This window comes from Leucopleurus acutus, assembly GCF_964270905.1.
Source record: "Leucopleurus acutus genome assembly, chromosome: 10".
Taxonomy (NCBI): domain Eukaryota; kingdom Metazoa; phylum Chordata; class Mammalia; order Artiodactyla; family Delphinidae; genus Leucopleurus; species Leucopleurus acutus.
The window spans coordinates 80,085,468-80,097,189 of record NC_139153.1 but is presented as its reverse complement, the minus strand read 5'-3'; the positions used below and the strand labels follow the sequence as shown (position 1 = coordinate 80,097,189).

Here is an 11,722-nt window from a genome sequence, read left to right as displayed (position 1 = left end):
AATGGGGGCCACTCTTCGTTCGGGCACTCAGGTCCCTCATTGCGGTGCCTTCTCTTGTTGCGGAGCATAGGCTCCAGGCTCCCGGGCTTCAGTAGTCGTGGCTCGGGAGCTCCAGAGTGCAGGCTCAGCAGCCGTGGCGCACGGGCCCAGGGCCCAGCTGTTCCGCGGGATCTTCCGGGACCAGGGCTCGAACGTGCGTCCCCTGAATTGGCAGGCGGATTCTCAACCACTGCACCACCAGGGAAGCCCTCCACGAGTACTTTTAAAACTTAATATTAAACAGAAACTTTCAATGAGAAAGTTCTTTTCTTCTTCAGTGTTTATTCTTCCACTTTTTCGGATCAATTAACATCGAAGGTAGACTTTGGGTAAAACGTGTAAAACTAATTTATAGTAGCACAAAGTTCTCAAAAGTTAAGAGAGCACTCCATTCCCGCCCATTGGAAAGCAAGTTCCCCGAGGGCAGGGTCTTTGCTGCATATTCCTAGCAATCTGAACCGTGCCTAACTAACCCTCTCTAGCTCTCAGTGAATACTTGGTTAACCGTCCATTCATTATCATGCGTGCAGGCCGCTGTGGCCAACGAGGATGCCGGCCAGCACCGAACCTGAGCGGCTCTCAGCCCCTCAAGGCCACAGCCCGCACCTCCGGAAGCACCGAGCTGAGCTGCCCACCCCGCGGCCAGCCCGCGGCCTCCGCGGCCCTTCCCTTTCCGCGGAGGAAGGAGCGGCCGCCGAGGAGTGGGAAACCCGGGCCCACTTCCTGTCCGGGTAGGGCCGTGCGTCCTTGCGCCCCTCTGCCAGCTCCCGGCCGGGAGAACGCGGCGGGGCGCGAGCGCCGGGCAAGGGGAACCCAGCCTGGCGCACCGCCCTCCGGCCCCGCCCCGGCCTCCGGCCCCGCCCCCTCGCGTCCCCGGCGGCGAAAGGGTTAAGCGCGCGGAGGGCGGGGCCCGAGCGAGCCAGGAGCACCGAGTGCGGGCCGCGGGCGGCGAGGGGGCTGCGCCGGGGGCGGTTCCGGACGGCGGGGGCGGGGGCGGGCGGAGGAAGGGGGCGGGCCCCAGAAGTTGTTGGGCGCTGGGCCGGCGGCGGGAGGGCGAGAGGGCGGCGGGCCGGCGGGCGGAGTGGGCCTGGGCTCGAGAAGTTTGCGCGGCGGCTGGTGAGCGCCGGGTGCGGGCCCCGCCGGCCGTGCGCGCCCGCTGCCATGGCTTTCCGCCGGAGGACGAAAAGTTACCCGCTCTTCAGCCAGGAGTTCGTCATCCACAACCATGCGGACATCGGCTTCTGCCTGGTGCTCTGCGTCCTCATCGGGCTTATGTTCGAGGTGAGCGACAGCGGGGCGGTGAGCGCCCCTCTCGCGCGCCGCCCGGCGTCCCCCTGCGGGTCTCCGGGGTCCGCGTCTGCGCCTGGGCGCCCGGCCGCCGTGTCGGTCCCCCGCACCCCCGGCTTTGTGCACTGTGCGCCCCTCGGCCTCCTAGTCAGCCCAGACACCGCCACCAGCTCCGCGCCGTGCCCGCCTGCCCTGCCGTCCTTTTGGGCACCTACCGTACCCTGCAGCTCTCCCTGCAGCCCCGAATCCTCAGCCTGGCCTCGAACCAACCGCAGAGCTGCCACCCGGCCCGCCCAGCGCGGGTTCCTTTTTGGTGTCCGGGAGCCAAGCCCGGAGACTCCCAGACCCGCAGTCATTGCACAACTGCCCTTCCCAAGCCGTGGCTGCTAGCTCCTCTGGGCTTTTCCAGTGGGAGGGACCCCGGCCCTTTTCCTCCTCCCACTTGATTTTCGGGGTCTTTTGCATCCTCCGCTCTGGGCCAGACTCGGGGTGTTCACGTGTGGCCCTGACCCCATCCCAGCAGTGCACTTCTGCCGTCCTCCCGCCACCCTCCCCACCCCCCCTTTTTTTTTACTCTTGCCCAAAAGGCCAGTTTTCATAAACCCTGTTTCACTCTGTGAACTGTTCATTCAGATCCATCTGTGGTGGACCCAGAGCTTCTCCTGTGACAGGAGCAAGGCGCGGGCCAGGGATACCCTCTGCTTTTAGGGGAAAGGTGATTCTCTCAAAGCTATTCGGGTAGGGGGAGACCACGGGGTCCTGCTCAGGACAGCTGGGGCAGGCCTCATAGAGCAGGGAGTTTTAGTAAGCCCGAATGGGGTCAGAAAACAAGGGGGCTGATGGGAGGGATTCCCTACTCCCGACAGCCAGAAAAATGTGATATTCACAAGTAGGGAGAACTGGCAAACGCTGAGTATAGGACTTGCTGTGGTCTGTCTTGTCTCAAGGGTCAGATACGTGAGTGACACTTCGTGGGCAGCTTATCTGCATTCTCAGGAATGGGTTAGGAAGCTGTAACTCTCTATAAATTGCCTTGAAGATGGAAGATTCCTGGCGTGGCTAATCACCTCTTCTGTGTCCCTCTGTCTCTGGGTTCCCTATCTCCTCTCTAAGGATGACAAGGGCCCTGCTTGGTCAGCGAAGCTGCCCTCAAGCTGGGGACATTCTTGTGGTGGCCGAGTCAGCGTTGGATGTCTGCATGTGTCCTTGGCTGGGCTTCAGGGTCTGCAGGCCTCCTTTACTCCTTCCACCCACCCCGACAGCTCTCGTGGTGTATCGGCGGCGAGGGCTTTGTCAAGCCAGGGTGGTCCGCGTGTCACGGTCCCTGCTCTGTCACTAATTTGACGAAATAAAAAACAGATGCAGCCTCAGTTTCCCCATCATTACAGATGAGTAAAACCTGTCTTCCTCACAGGGTTCTTGTGAGGTTTAACTGAGATCACGTGAGCAGCAAAAGCCATAACAGGTTCTACCAATGTGAAATCAGGTCGTTTGCTCCTGAAACCCTGTTATTGTTGATCATAATAGCTTAGCGGGATAGGAGAAAATTTGTTTGGTCCAGCCAGTGCTCTCAGTGTCTCCTTGCTGTCCTCCATTCTAAGAGGCCTCCCAGTGCCTTGTCACCAGACTTGGAGGGTGTGGTTGGAAAGACACGTGACAGCTGTAGCCCTCACAGCCAGCGACGTCTCTTGCATGGCCTGGTGGGTCTCTCTGCTGTGTGTCTGGCACTCATTAAGGATGGTGGCTCTACCTGCTTTTACCTTTGCTCAAAGAGAGCTGCCGAGCATTTGAGCTCGGTACCTCCTTCCCTGGCTGCCTCTGGTCTGGTGGAAAGTCCTGTTGGTTAAACCTGGCCGTCCATGGGAGGTGGAAAGTGCTAGGAGCCCTTAATTCCAGTACATGACAAGAGGAAGGCCCAGGGTGGGAAAAAAACCCCGAAAAAACTGCCCTGCCCTCCTCCCCCTTTTGGGATTGGACTGGGGAGTGTGGAAAGGGCCAGGGCTGAAATGCCTGCCTCACGGCTCCCTGTCCCACCACCCTCTTCTGGTAGAACCTTCGCCCCGCGGCATCTGTACGTACAGGACAGGTTGTCTCCTCAGGAAGGTGCACTGGAGGTACGTTGTGGGTCGGTGCAGGCTGGTCTGGGAGGAGGAGGGCCGTGTCCAGACCTCCCTTATGAATCACGTGTGTTCTGCTGCACTTGGCACACAGTAGGTCTTCATTGTCTTACCTACCAGCTGACTCTCCACAGAGACAGGTATCTGCGGGGGGAACTCAGATTTCTGGAACTCTGCTCTCCCTACCAGATGAGAGCAGGACCTCAGAGAAACACATGTGGGCATCCTCACAGTTGGGGTAAACCAGCCAGGGACTTACAAGCTAGCACTCAGGGTCATCTGGGTTCTTCCCTGGAGGAGTGGTGTGTATGTGTGTGTGTATATAGGGATGCAGATGGTGGGGGGCAGGCCAGCACTTAACACGACTCACTTTTTCTTAGGAGTGAGGACGGAAGGAGACGGAAAGGGGAGGGGAAGGCAGGGAGAGAGGATGGCAGGCTTTTGGGTTTCTAACTTGGGCAGGGCTAGGATGCCTTCATTCAGAAGCTGAATCAGGAAAACTCAATTATAATTCTTCCCACAAAGAGCGAGTCTCCTGGCTACTTCTCCCTCTGGGGTCCCCTGCCCAGCCTCTGCCAATGAGCTGAGGCCCTCTCCCCCCCCACCCCAGCCAGCCACAGCCTGGCCCTTGCATCTTAACTGGTCTCCACTTCTTCCCTGCCTCACCCCTTCCCCAACTCACTGGTCAGCTTACCAGCGTTCAGAGGGGCTTTCGTTCCCCCGCAGGAACCCCAGGACTTTAGTTCTTTCCCCTGGGAGATGATGACTCCAAGTTCCTTCCCTTGGGATCACTTCCTTCGGGGAACACACATGAAAGGGTTGCCCTCCCACCTCTGTGTGGTTCAGTTTTGAACCCTCCTGAGGTTCCTTCTCCCATTTCCGAGGCCAGGGGCAGGCTCTTCCTCCTGAGCCCAGGTTTTCTTTCCATCCTGCGGGCTGTTTGGAATAGAGCTGTTCTGTGCAGCCACAGCACTTGGCTAAAAAATGTCAGGAATGTGGAGCTTTATTTTCCCCCCTCCTTCCCTTCCAGCTTTCTCTTTCTTGACTCTGCTGGGGAGAGGTGGTGCAAGGGGGATTTCTACTCCACACTTCGGTCTTTCAGGCCTGTCTGAGGTGGAGCCCGGCCGGAGCGGCCTTCAGGGTGTGGGCAGCCAGTGGGGTGTGTGTCAGATTTGAAAGCCGCCTCCCCTCTCCTTTCCCTTTCCAAGGTCCTGTTCCTTTGGTGCCACAGTGCCACGTTTCAAACTGAAACAGGCAGGGGGAAGAGAGAGGAAAAGGCGCTCATTAGCGAGAACAGAGAATGAGAACAAGGGGGCACATCCAGCAGAGAGGAAGCCACTTGTACATTACCTACAAAATGCCATTTCGAGACAGACTTTTTCTGTTTGTTGCAAAGCTCATTTGCAGGCGCTGCTGGCTCTTCAGCACGGAAATGGTTCTGAAATTCTGGGCCCGTCATTTGGAGGTTGGGTTCCTGTTTGGTCTGTGATGACTTTAAGAATTTAGGGCCCAGAGAACTTTGGGGGTAGTGGTTGGTTTTTGCTTTTTAATTGTTTTGGAGACAGATGTGGTGGAGCCACCTTTTCTCCAGGAACTGCCTTCTTCCCGGTTGCTGACACCACGGTCAGCTTGTCGGGGTGATGTGTTTGCAGCGTGCACGGTGGGAGCCCGTTGTGTCACGACCTGGCAGGACACGGGTTCCGTGGCACCAGTGCACATCCTCCCAGGCATCCCTGCAGACATCACAACCTGAAGGGAGGCTGCTGGTCCTGCCCCTTAGCATTAGTGCTGTAAGACAGCTCTGCTTACATTCTGTTATTACAAAGAGCCGTGCACATGGCACAGATGTACATCTGAGGGCAGATGTCGCTTTTACTTTAATTCCTAATCGCTTTTGAAGATGTTCTTCTGCCAGCTGTTACAGTTCCTGACTTACGCATCTTCCTCTCCAGCCTCTGACGTGGCTCATCAGTGGCGTTCTAGAGAAATGAGTCAGGGGAAGCCGAGAAGGGCCACTTAGTCTCTTAGGTGCCCTTGTTCTGTGGTTGGATTTTTACCCGCATTTCAGTGATCTGAACAAAAGAGCAGAGATTTGGAACTAGTGTACCTCCTGGTCCAGCCTCAAGTGTAAGTAACCCTGTCCTGTGGGATGTAAGGGCACCTCGGTGATCCCCGTTTCTTCTTTTGGCAAAAATGTGACATCCAGAAAGGTGGTGTTTATCAGTGAGTGAGTTTTTAACCCTCACAGCACGATGAAGGTACAGGTGTCCCGCACTGGGCCTGGCACACGGGCGCTTAATTGCTGGTCTCAGCAGCCACGCTGGTGGCCCCTGTTACTGGCGTCATTGCTGGGTGTGTGAGAACACCTTCCGCCATCAGCCTGGCTTGAATTTCAGTTTAGATAGGACCTGTTTTTTCCATGGGACCTTTCCCCCAAGTTCTCCAGTGCCAGCTGTCTGCTCCAAAGCGGGCGATCACTCTGCCCTGGGTGCCTCTTTCCCCTGCTCCACAGAGAACATCTGTTGTCCCTGTGCCATCCGTCTTATTGGAAGGTGGGCTGGGGGTGCTGGAGGGTCTCAGAGCTGCCGCTGTCAGCTGCCCCGCCAGCTCCATCGGTGCCACTTTCCTCTTGCTCCCTCTGTTGTCTGCACCCTCGGCCGCTGCTTCCTGGGGGCACTGTCCGGCCCGGTCTAGTCCTGCCTGTTTGCAGAGTCGCATGTGTTGCTATGGAGAAAACTTCACTCTGGCAGGCATGAGCTCCTTTCTGATCTGCTTCGTCGTGGGCAGGGGCCCCAGAAATCAGTCTGTGGCAGAGCTGATATATCTCCCGTTCCCACCCTGATAAATGCCTAAGCTGGAGGGTTGATAAGAGCGGATTAGAGTTCCCAAACTCCAGAAGTGCTTTCTAATCAGCCAGAGTGCTATTAGCAAGCTTTGGTGGGAAACTTTACTGATACGATCTCTTAACCTTTTCATCCAGCACTGTGTATCTGGTGTCCATTGGTACCTAATGGTTAAAGAAAAGGGGACAAAAAAAGGGAAAAGAAAACAGTAAAGCTACTACCACGGCTCCTGACACAGCCCGTCTCGTTTCCCGAGCAGACCTTTGTCTCTCACACAGCCTGTTGCTTTGCCTTGACTTACCTCAATGTCTCACGTGTCCCCAGTGGAAGGAAACCCAGCCCAGCTTAGTCACCACTGGTTAACATTGGGAGTTGACGTTGCAGTTTGAAGAGCTCTGCAGGCAGGTCTCCTGGACAGTGTAGGTTCACACAGCTTTCCTGCGTGAAGGAGCGGAGCCCGATTGGGAGTGGGGGACTGGGAGGCCCCTGGAGGGAATTTGGGGGCACGCAGGGTTAGGTGAGCCGCTGCTCTGTGGCTCTCCGCCCGAGCCACGTTGCCTCTTGACAGCTCCCCTCATCTGTCTCGAGGGGTTGGCAGCACTTTGCGTCTGTGAAATGCTTTACTAGCCTCACCCTGTAATCTGGATGGTTTATGGGGGTTGTCATACCCATCCAGAGCCTGGCTTCTAGAGGAGAGACTTGGCCAGGGACCATCCGCTCCGAGTTAAGAGTTGGAGCCAAAACAAGAAGTCAGCCACGTCTGGCTCGCATTTAGAGCTCAGCCCCGATGCTTCCACCAATGGGGCGTCTACAGAATGTAGCCACAGGCCGCTTTAGTTTTCTCTGTCTGAGTGGAATCTGTTTATTACCTGGAAGTAATGTCTGCGGGTCACTGTTCCACTTGGAGGCTTTTCTGTCTGGAAGAGTCGTTGCCATTTGCAGTGACTCCCTGAAAGACTCCAGAGAGTGACCCAAACGTGTGTATCACGTGTGACCGTGGGCGAGTGGGCAGAGGCTGTACCTCCTGTTAAAGTTACTGTCTGCTGTTAGCCCACATCTGCGTGAGAGTTGCTGCTTCTGCCTGCTGTATCTTCATTGCCCGTATCATCAAGTGAATATCGTGGCCATAGCTCAAGGGCACATCTTTTCTTCACGTTTTACAAGTCTAAGGGCTAAAGGGAAACCTAGATGTCATCTACTATGTTTACAGAAGAGGAAAGTAAGACCCCAGAGGTTGGGTGATTTGCCCAGGGCAGCAGAGGGAATTTCTGGTAAACTTGGGGCTTGAACCCACATCATCTGACTCAAGCCCAGTGCATTTTTGCACATCTGCTCACTGGCTTTCCCGACGCTGCCTTTGAATGCCGTTGTGTGTGCAGAAGCCTCGAAATTGACAGATCCTTCCTAAATGTGCTGCGTTTGTGGACTGGGTGCCTGCCGTGTGCTTGTGTGGAGCTCTGGGAATGCAGATGAACCAGGTGGGGTCCCTGTCTTCAAGGAGGTCACGATGTGGTAGCTTAAAGCTGATAGACTGTGGATAGAAGTGAGGTCTTGAACTTGATGAAAGTGGCAGGTGCAACTGACAGATCATTGGGCCTCACCCTCAAGCCATTGCCGTTGGTGGAGGGGGGAGTTTATTGAATAGAGACCCAACACCCTGAGTGGTCAGCAGGCAGAAGACAAGCACGGCGGTGAGTCCTGGGCATCTCGTGTGTCACAGCCTTGCAGATGAGTGAACTGACCAAAGGCAGTGAGTGTGTATGTGTGTGCAAGGTGTGATTTCTGGCACTCGGAGGCCTTCATTGATGGGAACCTTGCTTGAGGTTCAGAGAACTCTTCCATAGGGTTTCTTAAGATTTCCAACATCAAACCCCAGCGGGATCTGTGATGTGCCTTTTGGGTTAGTGGGGGTGAGAGTCGCACCTGAGGTGAGAAAGGACATCATCCTCAGAGCCTCAGTTGTCCTGCCTTTGAAGAGGGTTTCTTAATAAAGCTCCTTAAGTTTTAAGGACAGAGCATCATTAGTTTAATCAGTTTGTTCTTTCGTTTTTATCATAAAGGTGCAGATACTCTCTGTTTTCACGGAGAACTTTAAAAAGAGACTTTATAATGATGAAGTCTTCCGTGGCTCTGGGGAGGGAGAAGGATGTGCCTCCCTATGGGCAAAGCGTGGGGATGTAACATATAGCAACATGCCTATTCCTGCTCTGTTAACCTCTGCCCCCTTGCTTTGAGGAAAGCCCGCGACCTCACTGGTTAGTTAACAAGTGTTTCTGGTCTGTTGTGCCTGCCCAAGCGCAGTGCTGGCATCTTCGAAAAGATAGCATTGAGAGTCAGTGAGAACGTGGCTTTGGGGTGAGAGGTGACAGGGGATGTATTATCAGCTCCTTTCCTGAAGGTTAAGGGCAGTCTGGGGGCTCCTGACCTGGAGGAGCGATCCCAGGATAGGCAGGCCTTCGCTCCGCGATTCCCGGAGTCCTGCGGGGAGTCGCGGCGTCCCTTCACGATGCCCTGCAGAGAAGGATCTCCTCTCCGAGGGACTTCTTCCTTGGGACTTGGGACGGGATGGGGCTTTTCAGACCCAACACTTGTGGAGTTCAGAGTGTTTGGTTTGCTCTCTGACTTTGTACTGGGTCAGCTTTTGACCTCGATGGGCAGGGAATAACTTGTTTGTATGCTGTTTGGAAGAGGGGGTGGAGGTGGAAAGGAATGAGGGATCGCTGATTTTTTCTTTTCTGTAATTGCAGTTTGGTCTCTGGTTTGGTGTGATGTGCGGGCACGAGCTCCTCTTCCAGGATCCCCGCGACAGAGCCCGGGCAGGGAGCTGTGCGGTGGAGGGGTGAGGACTGGGCCCTGGGGCCTCTGCCCCTAAGTAGCTGTGCGGTCCCTTCTCCAGTCTGGGCCCCGCTGCTTCCTGGGATTGTCAGTTGCTCTGCGTCTTAGTCATGCCTTCCTAAGATGCTGATGCAGAACAGGGCTGGGACATACGGGTAACACTCCAGTTGAAGGAGCACCTTCCCCACAGCCACACGGATTCAGGGTTAATGAGAAAAACGCCCTCCACTACCTTCTGAAGTTGAGGTAGTGGTCTCAACTTCTGCTTTTGGTTTCATTTCTTATTTGAGTTGAAATCTAGCCTGAATTTGGGTTTGACATGTCATGGAGCTTAGTGGAACCAGTGGTGAGGGAGGAGAAAACCCATATGTTAGAAAGGAATCACCTGGGATGGGAGAGGGGGTGGGCTCTGTCTGTGACTTTGGAGTCAGAGGCCGTGTGGCCCCTGCCAGGCTGACAGGGGACCTGGGAAGAGCTAGAAGAGGTCTCTGTCCTGGGCAGCACGGCCAGCGCCTGCCCTGCCCGCTCAGCGTTCGTCACGCCGGTGCTCAGGGTGGTCCGGGGCCCTGGCTGGAGCGTGTGTGCACGTTCAGGGACTCGCTCGTTCCCGCCACCCCTCGCACCCCTAGGGGCCGGTTTATTTCAGTCAGTAGGGTGAGCCTAGAGTGTGAAACGCCCCCCAACCCCACACCTACAGCAGTGTGCTTAAGGCGTTGCCCAGCCAGCTGATAACACTCCCACTCCATCTGCAAGGCCTGCAGCTCCTCTACCCACGGGCATGCTTTCTGCCTCGAAATTGTGAGAGGGAATTAACACCAGTACTGGAGGGGGAGAGATGTTGTGAGGAGATGCATCAGCACTTAGTGACTTCCTCCTGAAGCCTAGTTTCAAGTAGGAATTATCTGCTATGGTTAATGTTTGAAATGTCACAGTTTTGGACTCACCAAATGTAGGCCTCACCTGTGCCATCCAATAGGCAGCCACAAGCCACACCTGGCTATTTATTTATTTAGATTAATTAATTTTTGACTGCACTGGGTCTTCGTTGCGGCGAGCAGGGGCTACTCTTCATTGCAGTGCGCGGGCTTCTCATTGCGGTAGCTTCTCTTATTGCGGAGCATGGGCTCTAGGCATGCGGGCTTCAGTAGTTGTGGCACATGGGCTTAGTTGCTCCGCGGCATGTGGGATCTTCCCGGACCAGGGCTTGAGCCCCTGTCCCCTACATTGCCAGGCGGATTCTTAACCACTGCGCCACCAGGGAAGCCCACACCTGGCTATTTAAACATAAGCTCGTCAAGACGAAATGAAACGAAAGATTCAGTTCCTCAGTCACACCGGCCACATTTCAAGTCCCCAGTAACGCTGAGATGGAACATTTTGATCATCACAGAAAGTACTGTTGGACAGCACTGGTCTCCATGTCGCTTCCTGAGAGTTTGGTTTTTGTTTGTGTAGTAATAGGTAATGAGGGGTCCTTGTGGTGTGGTTCTGTTAGGGACTGTTAGAGGCATGGATTATAGGGCTGAGGTCGTGGGCCTGGAGCCACATGGCCTGGGTCTGAATTCTGGTTTTCCATGTCCTAGCAGTGTCATCTTGGTAAATTATTTAATCTCTCTGTGCCCCAGTTTCCTCATCAGTAAAATGGGGATAATACTATGTCTGAGAGTCGTTGGGAGGATTAGAAACATCAACACAAAATACGAAATGTTAATACAGACACAGCGCTCAGAAGACGGCCTGTTGCAGGGTGAGAGCCCAGTGCGTGTTCCCCATCGTTCCTGTTACACTCGGGAGGTGTTGGAGCGATGCCTCGACCGTGTGGGGCTCCCTCAGCATTTGGAACACAGCTGGGAACGGGATGCATGGAGAGGTCAGCCCTGTGCCCTGTCCTGTGACCTCCACACCGGGCGAGTCACTCAGGCCCTTGCTGACAGCCACCTGCACTCACTTTACGTACAGTTACAGGAAGCTTGGGTATCTGGTCCAAGGTTACAGAAGAAAGAATACGTTAAGATGGGAGCAGTGGCTGGGGCAGGTGGGTGGTGGTGGCCGACAGCTTGAGACTTTCTCCCGGAGGCAGTGGGGGTCTTTGAAGACCTTCGGGAGTACAGTGATGTGAGGCTGTGTCCCCTGTTCCGGAGATACATGGAGGTGAGATTGGAGGTGAGTCTGGTGAGGAGGCTGTGGCACTGACCCCCAGGAGAACTCCCCCAAACCCCCGACACAATTTCAGTCTCCACCCCAACTGAGAAGTATGCCCCGGGACCCACACACCTGAACTCCCTGGTGTCCACTCGGTGTGGCAGGCACGCTGTGCGACCCGGCAGTTGTGAGGGTCAGACTAGGGCGGGGGTGAGGGGCAGGGAGGGAGGAGGGCTCCGCCTGGGAGCCGCTGTACCCCGAGGCTGCCCGGTGCGGGGCTGTCCTTGAACTCCGGTGTCTCTGTGCCACTGTGTGGTGCCGGCTTCGCGTGGCTTTATCACCAAAGTGTCCTTCAGACTTATTCAAACAGTATGTTTTGCATCTAATGTGATTTCTGATTTTTTAAGAAGTCGGGCCTCAGCCAGGTGGAACATCTCCCCCCCGCCCCCCGCTTTTTTC

General features: G+C 55.4%; 1 protein-coding gene across 2 annotated transcripts in view; it reads left to right on the top strand.

Annotated features, from left to right (window-relative positions):
- Nucleotides 1-1,091: 1,091 nt before the first annotated feature.
- TRAM2 (translocation associated membrane protein 2) overlaps nucleotides 1,092-11,722 on the top strand; it is a gene marked incomplete at its 3' end in the record, with an annotated part of 75,281 nt that continues 64,650 nt past the window's right edge. For both annotated transcript variants that reach the window (XM_082847842.1, XM_082847841.1), the window contains exon 1: nucleotides 1,092-1,320. In XM_082847842.1, coding sequence (XP_082703968.1) covers nucleotides 1,201-1,320 — 120 coding nt within the window. In that variant the 5' untranslated portion in view covers nucleotides 1,092-1,200. The remainder of the gene's footprint in view (nucleotides 1,321-11,722) is intronic.